At 47.1% G+C, this 26,783-nt stretch overlaps 1 protein-coding gene across 1 annotated transcript; it reads right to left on the reverse strand.

Annotated features, from left to right (window-relative positions):
- Positions 1 to 16: 16 nt before the first annotated feature.
- On the reverse strand, positions 17 to 26,568 carry LOC8054025 (2-oxoisovalerate dehydrogenase subunit alpha, mitochondrial). The gene is made up of 9 exons (XM_029989848.4): positions 26,347 to 26,568; positions 23,073 to 23,249; positions 19,009 to 19,204; positions 16,106 to 16,267; positions 13,918 to 14,062; positions 12,095 to 12,156; positions 10,289 to 10,430; positions 3,531 to 3,702; positions 17 to 2,903 (listed from the first exon to the last, which is right to left on the reverse strand). The coding sequence occupies exons 1-9, from the start codon at positions 26,428 to 26,430 to the stop codon at positions 2,721 to 2,723; spliced, it is 1,323 nt and encodes a 440-aa protein (XP_029845708.3). The 5' UTR covers positions 26,431 to 26,568; the 3' UTR covers positions 17 to 2,720.
- Positions 26,569 to 26,783: the final 215 nt, after the last annotated feature.

Genomic DNA, 26,783 nt, shown 5'->3' on the forward strand with positions numbered 1-26,783 from the left:
ACAGGCGGCAACAAGAAGAAATGCACAAATCATTTTATTATTATTATTATTTTACACACGATAGCACAACATAATTATTGCCGTCCACCGGTGTCATATATTATCAACTTATCTTTTTTCTAAACGAATGTAATCACAAACGAAAACATAGACAAATACCCGGCGCAAATGCAACGTTGAACAACGTTCATGTTGGACACATCGTCAAATAAAACTTAGCCTCATATCCTGTGCAAATAAACAATCAAAACACTACCACGTAGGGACTTGGGCATGTAGTGTGTAAAGAAGCAAACAAGGCTAAAGCTCAAAAAAGTTTTGTGAAAACTTACTAAAAAAAAAGAATAAGCAGTGTTTTAGCAAAGCATTTGGGAAGGTTCAGAGTCCTTTTCAACAGTGTCAACAAGTTTGTCAAGATCGTTTCATTGACACTGTGACGTTTCATTGACAGTTCGTTTTCTAAGGCTCCAGCTTTCGTTTCATCAGCAAATCTTGTGACATTTCGTCGAAGTCCATGCCCATCACCTCAGTCGCCGGAATCCAGATGGTAGCCTAACTTGTCGAACTCTTGGCAGTTCCGACAAGGCTTGGTGCAGGTTAAGGCCCAAAAGTCTGTTGCAAGTAATCAAATCCAATCCACTTGGCAAAAAAAGTTCCGGGACACCTAAGCACTTCTTATGAGTTGTGAATGTGAAAGCATGGATGTCGTTCTTCCGCTCCCCTAGTTCGTCTGCGGTGTGCTGGCGTGGACGGCCGCGTTTCGCTAGTGCCCAAGTTGCGGCCGCCGACGATATAGACGCCTCAGGCGCCACCATGTTCCTTGGCGCTGAGAGGAGAAAGAGCAGCAGCAACAGCCCCCCCCCCCCCGAAACGGCCAACACGAGAGCAGCGACTGAGTGCGCGTTCTCGTGAAGCGGCTGCCAGTGGCTATCTGGGAGCTGTTTCGCTCAGCCAATGGGAGAATGGGCATTTCTTTCGCGTTGTTTCGCAGTTACAGATGCCGCCGGCTCCGCTCCATGGAACCAGTTAATGTTTTCACATTAAAATTAGTGTTGTTGGCGATTGTTACAAGAGCATCTGCCCACAAAATGAATTTCCACGAAACGCCACAGTGCCGACAAAATGATGTCCGTGAAGTGCGTGTTGATAAAATGTTGTTCACAAAACCTATTTCCCCGAAATGCATTTCGACGAAACAATACGGACGCTCTTTTCAGTGCTCTATGACTTGAGGAGCACGGGTCAAAAAGAGAGCGGCGAATTGTTGACATACGGGGGTTGTGAACACATACAGTATTCCCTGTCACTCCATTTTAAAATAAACCTATAAAGTGGCACAAAATAGTACACAAAGCTATACGGCGACTTCAAGATGCAGAAAACCTTGGACGATACACAAAATTGGAGGGAAACAAACAAAATAATGGCACTTCAACTTCATTTAGACATTTTGGTCGTCAATGATTGCCAGAGCAAAATTTCTGTCCGATTTTCTGCACTTCTAATAACAAGAAAAAAAAACAACCAACCAAAGACGTGCAAGCTTATGCTGGAATAATTATATAACACTCTCTAAAATGCAGTCTATCACAACTTGTGTTTTCCCAACTCCCGCCAAAGGCGTATCTTTCCCGTCGCTGTGCTTTTCGTCTGCTTTGCAGGATCCCAGTCGCACATGACCAACAGTTCGGCACTGTTTGCAGACACGCAAAAAATGTCTCGCTATGCCACCCACTCAAACCTTGCGCCGAGCCTCGACCTTGGATTGATTTCTACAATGTGGAGAGCAAGTCGTCTGCTTCTTTCGAAGGAGCTGCGCTGACGTCAGAACGACACTGAGCTATGAATGGCTTTGATTAAAAGGATAGTGTGTAGACCTCAATGCTAGATGCCTCGAGGTCTACCGCCTATTTTTTTTTCAATCAGCCAATAAGAGCTCGGCGTTCTCACATCATTGCAACCCCTGCGCAAGAAGCAGACAAACTTGCATTCTGCATTTAAGGATGTGTTACTGCTTACTGAAAAACAAATCAATGTTATGTTGCCCAACGAGGCCTTTTGGCCACGTTTTTCCCTACCGACACGAGGAAACGAACCTGCAGGAGACACCTTAGCAGCACTTTTTACAAACAGACGTTCGATTGCCCATTGTAAAAACTAGGTCAGAACGTGCAAGAACAATCCAGGTCATTATTCGAGTGCGGTCGCCGACAAATCCGAATCTATATCCGAACGGAGTTGCCAAACATTGAGCTATGCCCGCGTGGGGGGGCACGACGATCGACCAACATTTCCGATATGCCTCAGTGTCGCCACGGTGCCTGCAATGCGCCTTCGACTGGCGTGTTTGGCATCCCACTCCACACATGCATCGAAAACAGTCCCAAAGTGGCAACAAATGACGTCACGACGTGCCACGTCGTTCGACGTCGCAATCCTAGTGGTCAACGGTTTGAGGAAAAAGTATGAGCGAACGCGAGCGTCCCGATTCCTGGCTGCCGCAGCTTCCGTGAATTAACGACAAGGAAAGTAGGCGAGAATCGAGGGATCACATTTGCGGACGCCGTAAACGCACTGGACGGAGACGCATTGCAGGCACCAACGGCGTCGCCTCGGCGAGACCGCCCCATCAGCGAGGTGTCTTAAGCGCGTCTGCGAGAGGTGTCGGCCAAACGTTGGCCCGGTGCGACTCTGTGGCGGGCGGGACGAGCGTCTTGTGCCTATCTGTCCTCCTCCTTGAGGAACTGGTCAAGCGGGTAATGCTCCCCGTACGTCTTGAGGTGGTCCAGGACGCCGTCCATCTGCTCCTGCAGGTGCGGCAGCATGTCCTTGTAGACATCCCTGAACAGCTCCTGGACTGGGGGCTTGGGGAGCTTCTCTGCCGCCGTCAGACTCTGGAGGACCTGCAAGAGTGAAGTGCAAAGGGGCTTGCTGCGACTGGCTCGCTGGGATGGGGGGAAGGGGAGTTGCTCGGAGGAAGGTGAAATACTATTCTAAGGGAATACACCTCACCCCACGAAAAATGGCCTCGGCCAACACGTCCTAGGTGGCAAGGCCGTGAGAACTGAATTTTCAACTTCAGTGGGTGCATTGTCTAACACATATGAGCAAAGTTACATAATATCTTGAGAGATAGCCCACCTAAAATCGATAGCAAATAGGATGAAAATAATGGGTAAGCCAACTTTCGGTGTGCCGTAACAAAAAGTTTGAAAAATGCTAGTTTTAGGTTTCGCGACCCTCGAAACTTGTGATCGCAGGAAGGGGCAATGAACCAAAGACGACCGTCCTTTCCAGTAAGCAACGTTCGGTTATCTCCTGCCGCGGCTAAGGAACAGTGTTTCTGCTGATGTCACCGTCAGCCAACGCCCTGCAGTTACTAGACGTGGGCCGTCTTGCGGTGCGGCCCACGAGAACAAATAGCAAAACGTGCCAAAGATAGGGGTGGGCCATCTTTTGGGGGTGGGCCATCTCTCGGGACATTGCGGTAGAGTGTGTTCTCCCCAAATAAGGTGTTTGGGGACGCTCACCTCCTTCTGGAACTGGGCCTTTGCGGCCTTCTCCTCCTCCTCGGACCAGAGGCCCCGATCCATGAGGTAGCGGCGCATCCGGGTGAGGGGGTGGCCCTGTTCGTCCCAGTGCCTCACCTCGTCCACCGACCGGTACGCCGTGCTGTCGTCCGACGTGCTGTGGTGGCCAATCCTGCGGGGCGACGTTGGTACCGTCCACGGCCAATCAACAACGGCTAATCGTCGACAGCCAATCGGATCTCATAAATACTGCCAAATCTTCAGTCGCAAGCAGTCACAAGCGTGCATGACGGGCTCAGTCACACTCGAATACAAATGTGTGACACCAGCCTGCAGGAATAATGAAATTAGTTTTCGGCATCTTTTAAAGTTTCTAACCTGCCGAGTAATTGCGTGCGAATGATGGATTTTGAATTCGAAGCAAAGTCAGAGCGAATGGTGGTTTTGGCCAAATATTTTTTAATCAAATGTCGAATTCGCGACTCCAGCGATCAACAGGGGGCACCACCACCAAACAAACTTGGCGGCTGGAAACAGGTCGCGTCGCCTCGGCACGGCCGTCTGAATGGGTGGCGCATTCAATTTAATAGATTTTCTCTTGTTCAATGCCCTATTTCATAGGTATTTGAACTGCGACGGTTAAGCGTAGCCAGTGCACATAAACTTGCAGAGCATAGACCAGTGTCCGCGCCAATTCCAGGGCGCCGCCATGTTTATCTACGCTCGCGCCACCACGCGGAGAGAACTGGCAGGCAGGAGGGGGGGGGCTGCGTTGGCGGCGTTGCTTTGGGGAGCTGGATGCGGCAGGCTGTCCGAATGCACCCGCACATCGTGAACGATCTCTTCACCAGAAGCCTCCGCGACCCGTTCTTCAACAGATAAGATGTCGTGAACATTCGAGAACCCATCTCGATCAAGAAAACAAGAGAAAACCTTTCTGTTCTTAAATGTTCACGGTGTCTGCTGACCCTTGACATCCGCGTTTCAGTCCGGGTTCATTGCGTAGTAAATATTTCGCTACCGGTTTCTTGTAGCTTTCAAATGCTTGATTGTTGGCTTCTTGTATACGACATTACATTCGTGGCAAGTTTGAGACCGATTTTCGCGATCTGCTTGCCTTTCTGCGGCAGCGCGGCTCTCCCGAGCCGAAATAAGTGGGAGGCGTTCACTCGATCGAACGCCGTTATGGCGAATGAAAACGAGACCACGACGTTTCATCGAATGACTAGCGAATGCGTCTAGTTACATAGACAGCTCGGATTAGCTTCCTTTTGTAATGTGGCGCCTTGTCTGCCGCTGTGAAGCGGCGTAAACGAGGTCTCCGAGTATGTTAACACGCGTCCCCCCCACACACACACTGCGAGCGTCTGGGTTCGAAACTATTAATTGCCAGTTATAAAGGATGGTACTTACTTGAAGTGGGAGCTGGAATTCTACGAGGTACCAGGAAACACTTACTATCGGGACACGAAGCACGGTGCCTGTGGGGGCGGAGTCTAGGAACGCTACTGATTAATATTGTGACAGGCGATCAGTTATCACGAAACTTCGACTCGTTAATTCAGAAGTTCGCGGTGATATTTTATTAGCCCTCGTTACAGCACACCAAGGATCTTAGGCAGTGAAATTCACATCACGCAGGCTCGTCCGTCGTAGTCAAATGAGCGCAGTCGACGATGAGGTGTAATGAGCTACTAAGCTTCACAAGAAAAATGCGCGTGAGAAAGAGTTTTGAGGAAGTCCAAAACACCGATCCAGCAGACGCACGTACGTACGTTTACTCCGGACTTCATGAACCCGACGGCGCAAGATCAAAGAGCACCGCCGCCATCGCCACCCGGTTTTCTCCGCACTTTGCGCAACGACGGCACTGCAACGGAGGGCACTCGCCTCGGCGTTAACAATCCGCGAAATAGATTAATTTCCCACTCTTGAAGCCTTTCCCAATGATAAATGAAAATACCTCGGCGTTGTTGAACATCTGACGACACAACCAACACAACCGTGCCGCTGGCTGCGTGAGCCTGACGCAACTGTGCCGAGCGCCTGCTCGGCACCGTTGTTGCTCATGAAGGCCTGCTTATTTGTAGTTGAGACGATGATTCCACATCTTTCGTGGTGCTTGCAATAACTTCGAAGGGCAGGGGAACCTTCTCACGAGGACGTTGAAGACACTCAACACCGGAGCCACCAAAGCAATCGCACAAACCGTCGCCATGTTTGCTTCTTCTTCGTCACTCGCGGCGCGGTCAACTCGTCGCGAGATGTTTTCTGGCTCGGCTAGATGGAAACCAACAGCGGCAAAGTGGCGTATGGACACACGGCTCTCACATTACGGGCACTATACTCACATACCGCGGTAAACAGGACCGATGCCGGCGAAATGGCAGTCGGCACACCAGCGAAGAAGCCTTCAACGGGAAGCGGCGGCGCAGGCCGACGCAGCCCCCCCTCCCCGTGAGCGTCTGGGTTCGAGATTATTGTTCGCTTTTGCTCCTTGCGGTCGAGGCTAAAAAGAGCACTTCCGGACAAAGGTCTATAGTTTCGTTTTCCCGGTGTTTTTTTGTTCTTTTCATGTCAAACTTTTGTTTCGGAGACTTTGTTCGAAACCGAAAGTATGGGCTCCGGAGAGACGGTATTAGACTCTAATCAGTTTTGATCAGCTAAGGAAAGCGGCTATGACTGCAGAATTGTTCTACCGAGAGTAATTTTCAGCGAACTCGCTTGCCTTGACCATGCGACTCATCCGTCCGCGAAATCTAGCTTTTGTGCGCATCCGCGTTTAAGAAACAGCTCCAGTCGTCTTTTCAATACAGGTTTCAGTAGCAATCGAGAAGTCATTTTGACGAATATGCGGGTTACGTATTATATTATGTACTATGCTCCCACTAAAGCGATATTAGTATATTCTTCGGGTTGAAATATGAGCTTAGTTGACAAGCTATTAGGTGAACTACTGAATAGAAGTATATTTGACGGAGAGAGATATATACTACCTAAACTCAGCCAAATGGTTCTAGCCGGCAGCACACAGTGAGCAGGTTTTCCGAACTCAAGTGATTGCAAAATCAGCCCAACTCCTTCTATGAGGTCCAGAGGCCTTTTCGGCGAAAAGCAGCCACGATGAATAGCCAACATACCGACCGGTGTGGGTGGCTCAATCTTGAAGCTAGTCAAACACAATAAAACTCAAGAAAAGCAGATATCGAGCCTTCCCATTCACTTGACTGCAACACTGGTGTTACCACCAGTGAAGCACCTCGTCTGTCATCTTCAATCAACTGTTCTATATCCTTTAAAAGAAACCACTTATCAGTTGCCATAGTCATAACTTTGAATGTGATTCGAGACGGACAAGAAATCAAAACGTTTTTCCGTGGTTTCTCCCCATCCAAGAAATCGAAAGCATGCGACCGTGTGTTGTGCAGTAAACGGGCTTTCAAACACGTGATGGAAGGAAACAATCTACTGAGGCTTCACCACACTAATGAACACTCAGGCAAACTTAAAAAATATTTGGACCTTTGTCAAATTACATTGTTTGCCGCCGCACCGACAACACATGTCCGCAAAAGCCGCCAGACACGCGGAGAGGCGCAAAGCGACCTGTTCCAGCTGGTTCCCGATTTTCCCACTTGGTGGCGTCAGTTTTGCTGGAGTCGCGAATAGTCTCTCCGAGCCTTTCACTACTGTTGTACTACGCTTAAACGAAAACCCAGCTAAACTCGTCAACATTGTTCCCAAGCTTCCACTTGTCCATTCAGCATAAGCTAATTCTAATCAACTATATTTATAGACCTAGAACTCTGAAAGTTCAACCCAGCTGAAAATTTTCATTAGATCCAATTGGAATTCTAACTGGTTTTAATTGGAACCAATTGGTTTTAGTGGGTTCCAACTGGAAGCACACTGGCCAATAGGTCTTACCAATTGGAAAAAATTTTCCAGTTGGAATCTAATGGGAATTTTCAACTGGGAATGCCTTGGGATGGTCAGTAAACAACGGATTTGGCATAAAAAGAAGCCTAAAGGGATGCCCAGCTATAGCTTATTTGCTGGATTTCCAAATCTTGCTATATTCAAATATTTTTTCTTCAATCTCAAATCCGAAAAAACAAAAAAAAAAGGATCACAAATGATAAACTCGGTTTGTCGAGGTATCTCTACCTAACGTACACTCATGCATAACGGTCACATTATCATTTCAAAAATTTCACCAGGTGCACGCACGCATGCCCCATCCTGCTTTAAAAGCATGCTTTTCTCGCAAGCACGCGATCCCGATATTCAAGCCTTTTTGAAGTGTTGATCGCGGTGGGTTACTTCGTTGAGTGTGCTTCTTACCGAGCCCCGGTGCTCTGAAGAGAAGTAACGCATGCAGAGCTCACTTCCGCGGTGGACCCGCGCTCGACAAGGCTCACCCGTGGCGATCAACACTTTGCAAAATATGAATATGTATCGTAGTTCAACTCGAAGCGAATATCGAATAGTATATTATTCGAAAGTACTATCCTAAATTCCAAATATTCGCACAACAGTATACTCCATTCACCCTTAGCTCCGCCTGCAATGCGAGCTTTCTGCCCTTGCTAACCCAAAGTGTGAATGTGCAGGCACGTGCAACCAAGGCACTGCGGAAGCCAGCAAGCTCGTGCTGATGGCGAAGCTTCTAGTCTCAGCTTAACGTTGAACGGAGCATACTGCCGAACCTACCTTGGACCTCCTAACTCCCACACTCCCTCAGGTTCGTCATTGGTCGCCGTCAAACACTGACTCTGTCAAAGCGACAAAGTTCAGCCTTTGCATGCTCTGAACTTCCCAATGTGCAGAACGCTTCAACTGTGGGCTAGTTGGTAGCAATTCATAGAGTAAAAAAAAAAGTGCCCGTCTGTTATGCCTGTTCTCTATTGTGTCCTTGTTTTTCACACTTCTTTATACGTGATTTCTAGTGTGCGATGTCGACGGGTTCAATGTCACTTATAGACCGACACGCGGGATTGATGTCACGGAGCTGTGGCGGCGCTGCGATTGCGCCGGAGCCGGGGGGTGTGGGCAAAAGGACGCGTGTTTTGCATGGGCGTCATAACATTTCAGCATGCCGCGAAGCTGTGTTGCCGTTAATTGCACCGAAATGTACAGAAATAGTAGCGGAGTGAGTTTCCACATGTTCCCGGCATACTCTGAAAGGCACAGAAGGTGGATAATATCCGTGGATCGAAAATAATGGTCGCCTCGCGCGGACGACCGTTCGTGCGGCAAGCACTTTCTTGAAGGCAAGTGCAGCTTCCATTTCAATCTCCGTCCCGAGGCTTGCTATGTGTGTGCAGGGAAACTGTCGTCTGATCGAGACCACTCTGATTTTGTTCCCACGGTGTTCGCGCACAAAGCACCGGCCAAGCGCTCGTCGGAGGCTCGCTACGCCCGTACTACCAAGCAGAAGGGGATCGGCGACTGGACGGCAGTGTTGTAGGCTTTACCGAAAAGAAGTAACGAAATGCGTTACTCGTTACTTGCAAATAAAAGGCACGCGTTACCGAGCTACGTTACCTAAAAATAAAAGGAACACGTTATCGCTACCGATAAAAATTAACGCACGTTACTTCTGCGTTACTTTTTATATTATGATTTTACATGTTTTACTGTTTTGACGGTACAGGTAGGCATAAGCTCATACATCAAGAAACATTATGTTCATGCAGAAACTGAACATAATGACTTTATATCTTTCTACGGTTTCACCTAAATACGAGAAAAACACAAAGAAAAATGCAGAAAACACAGAAATTCACATGGCTTGACGCCAAAAACACGTAAAAAAATTGAAGTGTAATTTCTTTAAGATTTGAGAAGTAGTAACGAGTAACGTTTTACTTGAAATAGTAACTAAGTATGTTATCCGTTACTGTGTCGAAAAAGTAACGAGTACGTCATTACGTTACAAAAAAAAAAGTAACGTGTTACTGGCAACGGCGTTACTTGTAACGCGTTGCCGCCAACGTTGGTAGCGAGCCACCGCCAAGCGCTTGGCCGGTGATGGACAAAGTGTTACTGCTTGTCATGCCTTGTGGTCATGAGGGTAGAAAAAATATTATACCTTAACTTGAAGACGCTTTGTGTATTTAATCAATTAATAAATACACTTCACAGACCCACAGCCTGCTGATCCCGCCGGCAGTGCAAACACCAATTCGAAGCAATCGTCAGCCTCGAGAGACTTGTACGACTGCACCGTGTTGGCCGTGAACTGGCTTGGTGAGAAAAACTAAATAAACGACAACGTGAGCTGTCGTCTTCGGTAGCAGCAGCTTCACGTCGGACGTCCAGCAGGCCTTGTTTGCGGCTTCGGATCCTCGAAGACAACGCCGTCCTCACACAGTTTGTCTCGATACCGCTGCCGTTCAGGCTCGGGTAGCGAGCTCAAATACTCGGGCATAACATACAACATACATTGTCAGGAAATACGACGCACAAATAAAGCTACAAGCAACCCTACAACGTCAACGAGCGCACGTCACACAACGCAATGGCGAAAACACGAAGAGCCGGACCGCTTTTGTCCACACAGCTTCCGCGCATGCGCGGCCATGTTGGTAAACAGAGCCGCTCCGCGTGTCGGTCTATACACACTAACAGAGCTCCCTCGATTTCTGACTGCGATGTCTGATGACATCGCAGTCAGAAATGACATCGCAGTGAGATGACATCGCAGTCAGTTTCTGATGACTGCGAGCCTCCGGATGACGCTCTCTGATACGCACCTGTAGGTCATTGCCTCGATTAGGACCGGCTTCTGTTGCTCCATGACGATGCGGCGGGCTTCCTTGACCACCTTGTACACTGCCAGGGGGTCTTGGCCATCCACCCGGATCGAGACGAGGCCATACGAAGGGCCGCGGGCAACTGACGGTCACGCATGAAACAAGATAAACGGTTCAAAACGATTGTCGCAACAAAATCTTTAAAGGGGCGGTGTAACAATTTTTGGACCTTGATGATTGATTATTTATCCTCAGGTAATAATAAACAGTTCTATATCATTGTTTTTCTACAAAATCTACCTAATATGTATTCATTGTGCAATCTTCATTTAAAGCTCACCACAAACTGAAACCTTAGCAGCAGCAGGCAACGTTGCTCCCAAGTCATCCTCTACATGGTCTAACCACGTGGTACAAATCGTGACGTCACATACCAGGCGGCCGGACGCAGCTCGGCGCAAGGGTGCGAGTGTCGTCTGCTACGATCGGCAGTTTTCTATAAACTAACGCGGCCGCAGCTCGTGTTTTAGTGCAGAAAAGGCAAGCTTGCCCAAAGACTTCGTTTTTTAAAACATTAGTAGAAAGTGAAGTTCATTCAACCAGACATAAATATATAGCGACAAGTTTGTAGAACTACGACATTTGCAACGTTGCAAACTGGCACTCACACGAGATGAATGCTGCTGGCGATGACGCATGCTCGCACAGGAGCACACAAGTGCATGCGCGTTCCGCGAATGACATGGTCAACGTTGAGTGCGCTGCTAGCGCCGCCAAGCAAACAAATCTCTCTCAAAACCCCGAGCATGATTATGATAGCGAAGGGTGACCAGCTGCGCCGACACGGTTGTACTGATTGCGACGTTGGCTAAGCCGTCCCTCGCCCGCTACGATTGGCAGATTCTGGTAATTTCGTTCACCTCAAGCTTTGTTTGCCAGTTTCATCAACTTTGAGGCGGAGTTGGATCGAAATATTTGGCATGTGGTCTTTTTAGGCAATACTATAGTCAGTTACAGGTTAAGAAAAGTTGGCGAAGGAAAGGAAGGCTGGGGAGGGGGAAGCAGACGCAATGCCGGAGAGGAGAGGAGGGAACATCCTCTTCTCTCTCTAGCATTCTGTCTACTTCTTCCTCCTCTGCCTTTTTTTCCCTCGAAAACTTTTCTTAACCTGAAACTGACTAGAGAGAGAACTGCATTGTTTTCTTACTATTTGAAAATGAACCAGAGCTGGTCTTTAACTGCAGAAATTAGTCTGCGTCAACTAAAGAACAAACAGCAGAAAACCATTTCTTCTTGTGCACGCTAGATTTTATAAATAAAAAACTAAACAAATCTAAGGTCAGAGTACCCCTCAACTCTCGCAAAGTCTTTCGAATGACTTCAGGGCCCCCAAGCGCTCCCTTCGCGACTGCAGACTTTGCAAGGATTGGCATCGCCAAAGGTCGCGGCAAGCGGTCGAGACAAAAGACGGTTCACCATGGGGCTGACGGTGAGTTTAGAAAAGGAGGGGGACTGGTATTTTTGTTGACTTCCGTGCAATCCCTAAGACGTCCCACCGTGGTTCCCACAACTGCTACATGTAGCTGCGGATCGGGAAAAAAAAAATTTTTCCCTTTGCGATTTGGCGGCGGAGTTGCAGCATTTCGGGGGAGAGTGATGAATTTTCTCTCACTTGTGCAAAAGATAAACAATACAAATTAAAAAAAGAAGAAGCTGCAAAAAGTGCAAATACGTTACAATAGTGCGCTCGTAGCCCCCAATATGGTAATGCATAAAAACAAAAATATGAAGGGGAAATGTTTGTACCTATTCCATCTCCCTTGTATTGCTCCTGGGTCGGTGTAGAGATGGCGTATCCATTGTTTCTGCTGTGGACAAATTGGGTCAGAGAGATTGCGTATCAGGCACAAGCGCATGGCACTCATTGTTATCCCGCTCGTGTTGTTTATTACCGTAAAATACCGCAGATGCGCCCACTATTAACATTGCCCATACTTGGGAATTCCGCAAATTTTAAGTTAACCACCATAATTGACCGGACTATACTAACGAGCTAAAAAGAGTAAAATACCACAGAGGTCTATATAGACCAATGCACATTTCTGATGTCTCCCCAAGGCAAAGAGACCAATTACGACGTGGCACCTGTACTTTCACTGTCGTAATTAGTTGCCACCATGTCACACGACCTTCTAGTAGCTAGGCTTTCCGTGTTTGGCAGTATTTCATTGGGTTTTATTTTTATACCGATTTGGCATTTCACAGTACAAATTTTTTGCCGTCGGACGAAAGTTAGGCAAATATCGGGGCTCACAATAAAGAAATATAGGGCACAAGCTTCCCTAACCCCCAGAAAACGGACATGTCACCCAAATACTCGGAAACCTTCCTCATATCAATGAAAAGAATAAATGAAACAAGACGAGCAGTCCTGAAGCAAGCAAAAGCCTCAGGGATGGTTTGTGGGGACTGTATTCTGGAACAGCACAAGATAAAGTTGTAAACAAAAAAACATCCTCCCATTGTTGTTTTCTTTCCTCCCTTAATATTTCCCCGATTTTGTTGAAACCGGCTTGGGGGCTGTCTTTTGGGGTTTGTCGGTAGTTACCGAAAACATGAAACCCTACTTATAGCTAATAAAATTTTGAGGTATTACGCACCAAACAAACAAAGCACGTCCTTCATGCTCCAGCGAGGGCCTGAGAGAATTGGTTCCGACACCTTGGGGATCTTTCAACATGCGATCGAAATCTCAGTTGCACGTCTCTGTCTGATGACAGCACCATGCGTTGGAGCCACCCGAGGCGGACAGTGTACAGGGTGAAACAAGGAGACGCCAGGCTCTTTAAATCGACCGGAAAATTCGGTTTCTTAACCTATCGCGCTACGACTTTCTGCAGCGTTGCCCAAAGATGGTGCTTTTTTTTGTAAAATTTGCGAAGAGCGAACTTACCTGAGGAAGAAGTAAAGAAAGAAAAAGGCTTAGCTCCTATGGAAACGCAGCGACGCCACCGGTCTGCAAACAACACGGCGCCGTTTCGCACGGGAGACAAGAGATGGCGCAACAAACGCCGCCAACGAACGAGCATACGGCGCCGAGAGCAGGCCTTTTTAGCAGACAATCTTTTTGACTCAAAAGCGGCACACGTTCCGCAGGCGGTGACAGTCGCAGAAACAAAAAAGACAAGCGCGGTAACAGCAAGGAACTGCAGTTCCTTGTCTGCAAAAGGGCCGGCTCTCGGCGTCGTCTGCTCGTTCGTTGGCGGCAGTTGGCATCGCGACCGCTTGCGCCATCTCTTGTCTCCCATGCGAAACGACGCCGTGTTGTTTGCAGACCGGTGGCGTCGCTGCGTTTCCATAGGAGCTAAGCGCCTTTTTCTTTCTTTACTTTTTCCTCAGGCAAGTTCGCTCTTCGCAAATTTTACAAAAAAAGTGCACCATCTGTGGGCAACGCTGCACAAAGTCGTACCGCGATAGGTTAAGAAACCAAATTTTTCGGTCGATTTAAAGAGCCTGCCGTCTCCTTGTTTCACCCTGTATAATGGCCGACTGGCGGCAACAACAATCGTAGGATGACGCTGCATGCGGAGAGGCGTGCGGCAAGGTAGTGACTGAAATGTGGTGCCCACCAGATGAAGATGATGGGGCACTCGAGGGCGCCGGCAAAGTTAAGGGCGCCGTGAGCGTCGCCTTCACTGGACGCGCCGTCCCCAAAGTAGCAGGCGACGCACCGGGGACTCTGCGTCATCTTGAAGGCGTATGCGCTGCCCACCGCTGCAATCAAATTGGCGTTTCAGCGTCATTAAAGTCTAGTTTGCACGTTTGCGTAAGAAGCATGGGGTAAGATACAAGGGTGCGGCTAATGGCAGCCTGTCGCGGGCTCGGTTTCCCATGGTTGTTTATGGAAGACACGCTTGTTTCAAAGGTCATTTTCTGGGCGTGCCAAGGGGCGTAGAGCTCGGCACTTGCGCTACGCATGCCATTTAGACGCTGCTTCGTCGTCGACCCTAGTTTCTTGCCTCGACGGCGGTAATAGCAGTTTTACGAATGCATTGAAGTGGAGAGATCTCTGCCACGGCATTCAAGCCAGTGTTCATCAAGGTCAGAGCGGACGCTCCGAGCGGAAAGAATGTGCACCCGGGAATGAGACGCTTTTTTTGTTTCGTTTTTTTATTTCTCAGTCACGCCGTCGGCCGAGGCCACTCGGGCACGCGCTGAGAGGACTTTATCCGGACGATCGCTTCCCAGTGTTTGTCATGCTGTGTGTCCTCCCCTGCACTTATCTTACACCGTGGTCAGAGGGCTGTTTTGCGCACTCGCGTCCAATTCCAACCGAGTGTGTCGTGTGCAGTCTCGTGATCTCTTACGACGAGAGAATACACTAACCCCATCTGCTGGGTGGCTGTGGAACACGCGCGGTTTCTACATATTTCCCTTTTTTTTTCGTGCATAATTCTTTTATTACGGGCTCGCAAACTTTTCGACAATACGCTATAGATGATACAACAATAATCGGTTACAAGACTGAAATTTTAGGATTTCTCGTTATTGTTACGAGTTGATTGCGCTGTATTACGAGAGACGGTCACCTGCAGCATTGTTAAAATTATTTAGAGTCCGCGGTGAAAACATTACGCGTTAGAAATTATGAAAATATGTACGGAGATTGGAAGTGCTCCGGAGCTAGCCGACAGATGGAACCAGTCATTGTCGTCCGCAGAACTTTTTTTAAGGAGGGCGGGGGGGGGGCAAAACTTTTATTTTGGGGCAAGGGCAGGGTGGGGAAGGGATGCTATTTTTTTCCAGACACGAGAAATCCTTGAATTACGGGGCAAGAGTGTCGCTGCGGCAAGCCGTGATTGGCCAAATGGGCGCTTTTACGTTTTAGTAGAATAATAATAATATAATGATGATATTGTTTGTTTTATGGGCCCAAAAACAACCATGCGGGTCTTCACATTGCGTTGCGTTCCACGCACAGTGAGAAGCACGAGCGCGGTGCGTGGAACGCAACTTCCCCCGGCGCGTGTAGTGCCGCGGCCTTGAGCATGGTCCCTCGGTTTCTGCCCGACGACGGCAGAAAAGCGACGCGCCGTTGCTCGGCGCGATCCCGGTGACGGCATGGCGACGGAAGTGAACGGGGAAGGCACCTAGCTGTTCCACCGCACTTTGTTCCGCGGACAGCCGGTCGACGAAAGCCAAAGAGGCGGGGGTCAAGGCGCCGTGACCCTCGTATAACTTTTGGGACAAAAAAGATGTCTAAAAAAATTTTTGCAGTGTTTTTTGTTTTGTTTGTTTTTGTAAAAGTAAAGTTTATGCATTGACGAACGCCCGTTTTTCACCCAAATGTAGTGCCAGCAGTCCGTACCAAGAGCCGGAGTTTCAGAACTAATTGTTATCTGGTTAAAAAGTTATCAGCGAGTTTCTAAAATTTTTTGTGGCAATATGCCGGCCAATGGGGCCCCCGAACTGTGGATCTACCGAGAACGGGCTCTTTTTTCTCATTGATAATTTTGGGAAATCACCTATAACTTCCAAATAAAGACAACGGCCAGTCCTGAAACTTTGGCATCTGGATTGGACAGCCAGCGCTACATCTGGGTGGAAAACAAGCGTTTGGTGTCGCGTCGTTTGTTGCTGCAACGAAAAAGAAAAAGCACCGCAAATTTTTGAAAGGGGCACGCCATTGTTTTGTCGCGATTCCCAGACTGTTTTTGATGCATGGGTGGTACAGGGCAGTAAACACACTGAACAGAGATGCGTTCTTTGTGGTGCGCCATAGTGCGAGGAGGGGGGGAGGGAGTTGGGTGGATATACCTTGCGGCATCTGGGTGGCGAGGGTGGACGAGATGGTGACGAAGTTGAGGTCCTTGGAGCCGTAGTGGATGGGCATCTGCCGCCCCTTGCCCGGGTCCAGGTGAGTCGCGAAGCACTGCTGCATCGTCTGGTCCAGCGTGTAGTCGCGCCACAACAAGACACCTGCGTGGGTACACGGTACAACTAAAGCCGCCGGGTCCAGGGAAAGCGGCGTCATTTTGCATTCTCTGCCTTGCATTCTCTGCCTTCTAAACCTGGTTGTTAGGGGAGCATCAGTTCGTTCTCCTCCCAACTAGTTTGGGGGAGAAATCCGCCCAAACTATAGCTCCGCCAGGATTGTGACAAAGTGTCATCGCACCGAAAGCGTTCCTCGCCGATATCAGTGTCTTCACTGTGTAGGCAGTTAACTTATCGAGCTGACTTATGTCCACGGATCTCTTATAATGGTACGGTTCTCTGCGCGTATTAATGACAGTAAAATTATTTTTTCAATGTGCCGCATGTGGCGGCGGTGAGAGGATGAGCGCACGTTTTGCCGGTGCGTGATTAAGAAAATCTCCATATACAAGAGATGTTTTTATAAAGCAACCTCTCACTGCAAATTTGGGTTGGCTTACCAAGCAGAAACTGCTCATTTCACGGACCAAAATGGCGACCAAATGGGGACTTTGGCGCTACTTTCGCAGGATCCAGAGAGTTTAGGTGCAACGGCTTACCTGCTGTGCACGAGATGTGTAAATATTGTATTCAAAAATTTGAGTATGATTTGAATGATTTTGATTAAAGAACTACCACTTTGGTTGGTGCCACCTTGAATGGCAAAACTTTGAAATACACTTTTTGTTCTTGCCCCGCCTCTGGAAGGTGTCCACAATTTGATCGCAATTGTCGCTCATTCTAGTTTTGCATCTACCGTAATATCCCGAGTCATCGCCCACCCCCCTACTGCCTGAAATTCATTAGAAAAGTGGGGTGGGCCATGTCTCGGTGGGTGAGCACAAACACTTGAAAAAAAGCGGAAAAAACCGCCTATTTTTCTCTGCGTATCTAGGGCTGATGCACAAGATACATAAAACTCAAAACTCGATTTAGTTTCATTGTTTTATAGAAAAGAATGCTCACGAAAGAATATTTTACTATAGCGAAGTCCGTTGCTTGCATACGCGCTAGAAACACCGCCGATCTGACTATAGCGCGAACGTTTGTTCCGTGAAAGAATGTCACCGCTATGTTCTCCTAGTTAGTAAAAAAAAAAAAAAAAAAGAAAGAAAAGTCTACATAGAAAAACCGACCAGGAGCAACGAGTGAGCGAGCGGACCAAAGAAGCGACCAAGAGCAATCCTGGGAAAGCGGGAAAGCCGGCGGTCGCGTTGGCAAATACTTTGGCGTCGGGCCAAGTCGGGCGCCTTGTCAATCGCAAGCTCTTGCGCAACTTTCTTTGGTGCGTACATACGTGCGTCCGTGCACGGCGAGCTATCAATGCACGGTTGGGACGCTCTGCAACCGTCTGTGTAGGGCGTTCCAGCAAAGCTTTATTTACACGTTGGCTTTGCCTAAAATATTGCACAACCGCGGTCGCGACGGGCGGGAAGAAGGAGCGGGTTCGCGGTGTCCTTACTTCGGCGGAGACAAACTTTGACTTAATACTCCGCGGTTACATTAACAAACTCTTATTATGTTATCTCCACGTTTTCTTTTCGCACGGATACACGACCACTTTGGGGTCGCTCACGGAGGAAATGCGTAAACAAAAAGAAGTGTCTTTCCCTCCTTCGTTTTACTTTGTAACGGAGGTCCTCCAACTGTAAGGTCCGCGGCCGCGGCCGCGTCATTCGGGTAGGATGAGTGTTCGCGGATCGCAGAGTCCGCGCTGGGGTATTTGAAGGGGTGGGCGATGACTCGGTGTTTTTTCGGAAATCGATATTGGCCCAAAAAATGGGGTGGGCGATGGCTCGGGGATGGGCGATGACTCGGGATATTACGGTAATATTTTTTACTTGTTCCAAATTGTAATGTCTCGTTTATTTTGTAAAAATTCTATGTATACAGTGGCATGCCAACTTGTTCTTGAGTGGGGGGGGCAAACCAGACCCCTCCCATCCCTCCCCCACCCAGGGCCGGGGGGCGGTGCCCTTGGTATCCCTTGGGCGCAGCCGGCCAGTGCTCAACCTGCCCAGTGGCGGCTGTTTCAGGGGGGGGGGGGGGCAAAACATGCCTTGACCCCCCCCCCCCCCCCCACTCTGAGAAATGGGGGGGGGGGGGGTAAGCACCCCCCTTGCCCTCCCCGGTTGGTACGCCCATGTATGTATATTGGACATGTGAACAATGTGGCTGCCGACCAACGTGATGAAAAATATATCTGTAGACTATAATGGATGCAAATATAGTGATACTCTATTCAGCTCACATTTTAAATTTTAAATTGGGAATAGTAAAGATGGTAGACGGATGCAAACCATAATTTTGGGGATCAAACGGGAAGCAGAATCAATATAAGTACTGCCGTCAAAAGTCAAAAGATTTCGAACAATGAATCGAATAACTTCCACGGTATGAAATCGGCAACTAATTTCTGAGAATTTACCCAAACGAAGGAGGCATAAAAACTCAATATGTCGGTTCGAAAGCGAGATGGCTGTGCCTCGACGAACTTCACATATCTCGTTCCAAATGAAAAGAATTGATGCATCTGCTCAGGATCGAGAAAATATTGAGATGTCTAAAAATGAACACTGACTTTTCAGTAACAAAATATAAAAAAGAATCCAAAGAATTTTTCTTGTTTTCTAGAAACCGCATCACCACACGCGGAGACGCGTCCACCCTGAGAATGCCCGGAAACATTGCAGCCCGGTTTCTCGGCACCCGTTCCGATGCGGAACAAAAAAGATGGTGGGACGTACCATACTCGCGGTACTGTGCAAAGACGAGGTCGCGGCTGTCGAGGGCGGCGGCGCTCCCGAGCAGAGTGCCCTCCTCGCCGTAGTGCGTCATGTAGAAGGAGATGCGTCCCTGCCGCTGGGACTCGTACATGATGCGGTCCACGCTGTTCATCAGCAGCATCTTGCGGTACATCTTCAGTAGGAGCTCCTTGTCCAGCTGCGTGCGAGATCAGGTGTGGCACTTCTCAATACGGAGTGCAAGTTTGTCCGCTTCTTGCGCAGGGGTTGCGATGATGTCAGAATGCCGAGCTCTTATTGGCTGATTGAAATAAATAGGGGGTAGACCTCAAAGCATCTAGCATCGAGGTCTACCCACTATCCTTTCAATCAAAGTAAATCAGAGCTCGGATCGGCGTTGTTCTGACGCCACCGCAACTCCTGCGCAGGAAGCAGACAACTTGCTCTCCACATAAACTCGTCATTAATCTTCATTAAAAAAAAAATTTTTGAGAAAAAGGCACTGCAGCGGAAACTAACACAGACGTTATGCTATCTTTTTTGTACTAAGTTCATTACCTCGCAAGCATAGCAAGCCTATAAACGTGCCACACTGCAAAATTTCCTCAGGCAATTGCCATCTTGAATGCATCTTTCACAGATCATAACCTCGGGAGTAAGGAATTGACCACCATCCATTGATCTGACGTGGAGTTGACTGCATTTAAAAAGAAAACTCCCTCAAACAGCGTTTTATTCGTCACATAGTCGTTAAGTGTTAACTAGTGTCCGTTGTCAACTTTAGTATATAGCATCATGAACAGTATTTCCTTGACACTCTTCTGTGATCATTGTACTATGAATGATATTCAGAAAAAAATATGCTCCCAATACAGCCCAAACCGGTTATTGGTATTGCAGTGCTGACTCACAGTTTACTATTGCATATATGAATGGGCAAGTTAACTATCACTTGGATCACAAATGATAGTTTAGATTTAATTATAATGCAATTAAATGCAAAGGTGCAAGCGAGCTGGACGAGAATGACGAAAATAATCCCCGGAGAAAGGGAACCTGGGGGACAAAGGACAAACACAAGTCTCCAAACACAGCTAGGTGACTGGTGAGCGACCGAAAAAATCTGCCTGGTCTGGGTATCCACCTGTAACGGAGGGGCCCTAGGTTTGATAAACGGACCAGGCGGACTTTTTCGGTTGCTCACCAGTCACCTAGCTGTGTTTGGAGATTTGTGTTTGTCCTTTGTCCCTCAGGTTCCCCTTCTCCAGGGATTATTTTCGTCAGGATAGTTTAGATTTTTTAAAGTTTTTCAGTTCATAAACAAGTTTCACAAGAATGTCCCTTTTTTTTTCTTTTGTGAAAAATTGCAATCTTTACTAAGAAACATATGTACAATAACTTTAAAAAGAACTAAAAAAAAATAAATTTGCAGAGACATTGAGGCTCAGATGAAATTACTTGTTCACAACAAAACATTCTTGCAAATCACAGGGTAATTGATTTTATTGAGGATTTAATAAACTGCATAAATAGGTTAGAGCTGATGGACAACATGAGCTGCGATTTTTTTACAAAGACTTAATTAGCAGATGAATGCCCCCTTTCAGTTTCTCAGCGAGTGCAATTCTATTAATTATACTGTAAACCGATAATTAAAAAAGTTTTCATTCGCGATTGGGCAAGTCACTTTCCCTATACAGCTAATGAAAGCTTTTTTGGGGGCCTAATGTCAAGCACACACTCTCCATAGTGACCCTTTCTGGTATATTTGGCGGAAATGAAATTTCACAACCGGGCAAAATATTACAGCAAAGTATACCTAACCAAAGTTAATCATAAGGCACAACAGAAGCCACACGTCACCGAAGGGATGAGAGCGACAGGGAGGAGCCTCTTTCGAATGCCTGACCTCCAGCGCTGTGCTGGAGCCCCAGTGGCGCGTTCGGTTCTGCGAATGTCCTCGGGACGTCCCAACGTTCTGGGGATGTCCCGTGGACGTTCGTAGGACATTGCCAGAACGTTAGGACATCCTAAGGACGTCATGAAACCAAGCATGCTACTAGGGAGGAGTCCTTCCTGCCGTTCTCATCTGAGATAAGGGCTGCACCCCCCCCCCCCCCCCCCCCCACGTTGCCTATACTCTGCGTCACTAGTTCTGTGCAGTGCAGGCGAACGCAACGCCAGGCAAAGAGAGAAAGGGCGAGCACTAGGAAGGAGGGACGGGAGAGGAGGGCAATGGGGGGCAAGGGGAGAAAGAAAGAGCGATAGGAACGTTAGAGAGGAGAGCAGGTTTCACTCCTCATCTTCAACCTTTCTAGTGCTTGCCCTTTCTCCCCTCGCCTGGTATTGCCTTCACCTGTCCTGCACGCAACTAGTGGCACGGAGTATAGCTTGCGTCAGCATCGAAGTCAGTGCGTCTTGTAACGAGCACGAACCATGCGACGACTCTCGTCGAGCTAGAGCGTCTGCCGCTTGGGGCGAGTCAGGGACCACCAACAACGATGTCATGTGCAGGCGTTGTCTTCTAGGTGTATGTCTTCCGAAGCTTTACAGGAGGTGTTTATTTCGAGTTTGGCAAAGTAATTTCGACTTGTGCCCAGAGCTTCCAGAACCCCACCGCCCTACGACTAGGATTCCATGTTTTCCTAGTTTGATTTCCCGTATAATTCGGAGGACGTGGTTTTTGGAGCTTATTGTTCACAAAAAATTCAAGGGTTTATGGGAATTTATTCTCGTTGGATTCCCGATTCTCTGAGTTGATTTCACAGCGTTCCCATTTTTTAAACATTAAAAAACAAAATAAGTAAAGTTTGGGTACCACGACCCACTGTCCTAAAGGAACCTTCACGTGCTAAAAGGCGAACTCCTTTTTTGTCAGTGTAGTTTGAGATTTCAAAAGAAACTGAAGTGGCATCTCCTCACGACCACTGACCCTGTGCTTTTTATCAAATTTATTCGTAAAACACCGTCTTTTTTTTTTTTTTTTTGTCGTTGGGATCTTGAACCCCTTTCGAGTTCTGCAGATAAATCCGAATTGGCGTAAAATTTCCCGGCGAGTGTTTCTCCAACGTTTTTTTTTATTTATCCGGAAACACAGAACGCTACCTAAAACCCATTAAAAGATGACCCCCCCCCCCCCCCCCTTCCCTATTCGCAATGCCACAAGCTTTTCGGTCTCAGTGCATGAACAATACACACAACTGACACTGAAATTTTTTTTTTTTTTGAGAGTGAATTAGTTAAGTCAAAAGGTATTAAAAGAAGATCTGTGCCAGCAGGAATATTTGTTATTGTAATGACTAGAGTGAGCTTGCAATTGTTAAAGTGCAGTGTCTTGAAATGAGGGCAGAGTTTAGACACTGCAGCTCTCAGTTTTGGCTTGACGTTGAGCTGTGACGTCCATTTTGTTTTCGTCCACGTCAATGCAGAAAAGCCAAATTCAAAATTTTCTTTTGTTAATGTCCCTGAGCCGCCTAGCGACTGCCCTCTGAACCTGCCGCAACACCCTTAAGGGTCGCGACTCACGGTTCGAAAAACACTGACTTATTTAATTCAAAATACAAAGTGTCCCAAAAAACAACAAAATAAAAAAAAAATGGTTTATTTTATTTAAAAAATGAACTATGCCTCACCGAATGCTCGTTCTCCACCCAAATGTAGCACTAGAGGTCCAAAGCAGGTGGCAAAGTTTCAGCACCAGCCGTTATCTTATTCAAAAGTATAAGCAATTCTCTGAAATTTTCAATGGGAAAATGGCGGCCAATGAATCTCTTGTAATACATGGAGCTCTATGGCACCAGTCATTAAAAACGGGCTAAAATGGGCCGTATTTTTCCAATGAAAATTTAAGAAAATCACTTACAACTTTTGAATAAGATAACGGTTAATGCTGGAACTTTATCATCTGGTCCAGATCTCTAGCGCTACATTTGGGCGAAAAATAAGTGTTTAGTAATGCAATTTAATTTTGCAAAAAATATAAAATTTGAAGTGGGGGGGGGAATTTATACATAGAAGATGCAACAAGATAAATCGTCCCTACGCTTTCAGCTATGAGAGTACTGCACCTTGGGGTCTTCAGATTCGTTGATGAGCGTGCCGTCTTTGTTGAGGACTCGGTACATGGGGATGCCATCGTAGGCTGTCTCCGCAATGAACTCCATCGTGTTTGTGGCACGAACCCGGTGGCCGCCAAAAGGCTGCACCGCATCCGTCTGGGGCGCCGGCTCCATATCTGCCAGACACTGCCAAATATCTCATTGTGAGCGTGCGAAAAGTCAGGCGTATACTCAAAACACACCTCGCCGTAAGCTAGTAAAAGGTGAAATACAGCCTCCACCAATACATAAGGCCAACTCAGAGCACGTGGCCAAGACAGAGGCAGGTAGGACCGCGGCGTGCATTGCGGACAGTTCCATGTAGCTCCGAAAAGAGCGATACTTAATAACACAACCAAACTGAATAGGCTTTGATGCTCATTCCCTTCTCTCACAGTGACTTGGAATTGCTCAAAGCGCAAGCAGCGCACCGCACCAGCCATCGAATCAGGCATGCAATCAAAGCGGGTGCTTTATATGGGTAGAGACTGTATATGTGCAAAAGACTGTCTAACACGCCTTGCAATGAGCCTGTAAGAGGTAAATTACATGTGCAAAACCCTGTTAAACGCACCGTGACATGAGCAGGTAAAAGGTAAAGCACCTGTCGCCTTTGCATTGTCAGATTGCTTTAATATAGCTTCCTTCATTCTGAGCATGAAAATCTGACCAGTGCAGTAGAACTGATCAGTGTTGCGGAATGGGCACCCCCATTCCATTCCAATTCCATTCCGGGGAATTAGAGTTTTCGATAATTCCATTCCTTTCAAATCCTAGGAATGGGGACACTGGGCCCATTCCCACTCCTGGAATGGCTGAATTGTTCCATTCCATTCCTCTAATTCCTAAACGTAAAAAGTGTCACTTGACAGCTGCATTACATTGCAGGGTAGGGAAGAAATGTTCAGAAATGTATTTGGAAATACAAATACTGGGATAGATGAAAATAGTTGCTAAGATACTGATACTCAAGTCTCAAATATATCTATAAAAATGTATCGTGATAAGTATCGGAAATACATTTTAAAAAAAGGCAAAAAGTCTTTGGAAATACAAATACAAGAATACATTTTAGGAAGGGCAGAAATATAGATACTGATAATACAATACATTTTTCAAATTTCTTTGAGACGCCAACTGAGATGAGGCTTTAAGTTTGAAGTGGAAGTTTCTTTTTTTTTTTTAGTCCCGAAATTTATTGTTCTTTGCTTCGACGCTTGTTTTTTGTATTGCATTTTTTTCTTTTGCGCATAAGTCTGGTAGGGCCTTACGCGAGTTCGCAGTTTCCTGCTCATTTTATTTCTGAACAACCGACTCCCTGACTGGCTCGGTATAGCTGAACGTAATAAATAAATAAATAAATAAAATATAAAAACCTGGCCCATTCCATTCCCATTCCATTCCGGGCAAAAGGCATCTAATTCCATTCCCATTCCATTCCCATTCCATTCCGGGGTCGCGAAAATGCGGAATGATTCCGGAATCATTCCAACTCCGCAACACTGCAACTGATAACCCGGTACTTTTTGTGCATCTATTACAGGAATGAACGGCGGTACACACAATTGGTCTTGCAGCATTTAACTTCCATTCCATACACTGCCCAGCTGTAGTGAATTAACGCTCTTTCTGCCAACTGAAGGATGAGCTCAGCTATAACAGATGCACCTACCCATGCTTCCCTCTATACTTCCAGAGTTGTTTTCAGGTTTTGGCAGTAACTGTTTTATTATGTGTGGATGCTCGTGATCTATCCCACTCTATCGGAATGTCACAGATGCACTATAATTTTTGTGAAAACTGATTGATTCTTAATTTAAGAATAACTTGGCAAACAGCGAGTGCTACAGCCCCCCAAGCCAACCGGAGCGATGAAGCGAACCGTACGCGACACCTCTTCACGTTCGTGGTGCACTCCAGCCGTGCGTTCTGACGCCTTGATTGGTCCGCTGGGGTCGCAGCTTTCGCCGCCGGCCACAATAATAATTTAGGCCATCTGTTGATGTCGGTGCATTATATTTCCAATGCATTATTTGTGTACAATGCTACGTGCAAGTGCACTATAGTCGGTTACAAGTCAAGAAGGTAGGAGAAGCTCCTCCCATAAGCGTGATGTGCCCGTTTAAAATCCATCTGCAGTCGAAAGAATAGTTCCCTGGAAACGCCCCGTGTTCCGCTTCAACGAATAGATAATGGCTACAGAGTGATGTCAACTTGTTTCCGATCCCCACTTTTTAAGAAAGCGACCTTTGTATTCCTCGAAGAGGGAACACCCCCAAGGTCGTATTTGTTTCCATCGGAGGGGGAAAATTCTAATATCCCTCTCGTGGCTTCCACAACGCTAAGTCAAAGTCGAAAGATAAAGCAAATATTCACTGGAAGGCGAAACCCTCTCCTGCGTTGGCACGGCGTCACGGAAACGATGGGACGCTATTGGATGTGGAGGTGGCGGAGGGATATATGAATCCCTTTGAGGGGCATTTGCCGCTACCTTCTTGACCTGTAACTTACTATAGTGACATACATGTGCAAAGATAGATGGGGCTCAAAAGTCACACTGGAATTTTGAGATCAATGCTGCTCTAATTTCTATGGAATGAAGCATAAACAACAGTTGGGGTTACAGGATCACATAGAAAACTGAACCATATACTCTGTAGAACTGCATGCTCCATAAAAACTTTGTTTTCCTTTTCTTTTTTTTTTTTCTTTTTTTTTAGGACTGAATTGTCTGATTTTGTTTTGCATCGATCTCGAGTCATTTCGCAGACAACGACGTTCGAGTGCATGTTTCCGTACATCTAGCCAGCTATGAGGCTGCCGCTTCGTCTGATCTCTGGGTGTACGGATCACCACGTAAGAACGTAAAGTAGTGTGTTTATTTACAGCCGGACTACTGCTCCTAACGTGCATCACGTAGTAGCGATTACACCATTCTCATCCAGATTGAAACGGACAGGTTGTGGGGATCAAACCCATAAGGCACGTTAGAGATCACTTCAGACTTGCCGCAAACCGATATCGCACACGCACGGGGAAAACGAAAGAGTGCATAAGGTTATACGCCGGTCACAAATTTCGAGGATAAAAATCCGCTGAAATGTAGCTACACTGATCTGAATTCATGTCCGTACGTGGACGAAAACCGACCACGTTGAAATCGGAGCACGGCAAGTGGTACAATTAGGTCAAACGGGTCTAAACCGGGAAAACAAAATATAAATGCTATGCGGAATCTACTTACTTGAGACCGGGAAAAAAGGCGCTTAGAAATGTGAGGTCTGGCGAGTCCGAGTCGTAGTCTTGACAGCGCGCACTTGAAAGCCATTATTTCGTGCGGTCTGAAGAGGTCGCAGAGCGAGGTTAAGAGGATTCGAAAGCTTTACAGATTGGTGGCCGTACCGACAAGCGTCTGCTCTTCCGCACTGTTACCCCGTTGCCCGTACCAACGTTGCCAACGTTGCCCGTTACGTGAAACGTTATCGGGTTTTCTTTGTTTCCTCTAGTGCCGAATACGAGGGCGCTAGTAGCCGACCGATCCAAAGGGTTCAGCCGGATTCATCCATCCACCCATTTTTTTATATGTAAACAAAAACAAGGGTCGAGAACCTTTCTTTTTAAAAAGCGAAATTATTTTAATGAATAAATTATGCATGAGAAACAAAATGAAGATAACCTTAA

This window comes from Ixodes scapularis, unplaced genomic scaffold (assembly GCF_016920785.2).
Source record: "Ixodes scapularis isolate PalLabHiFi unplaced genomic scaffold, ASM1692078v2 PGA_scaffold10__122_contigs__length_95168666, whole genome shotgun sequence".
Taxonomy (NCBI): Eukaryota; Metazoa; Arthropoda; class Arachnida; order Ixodida; family Ixodidae; genus Ixodes; species Ixodes scapularis.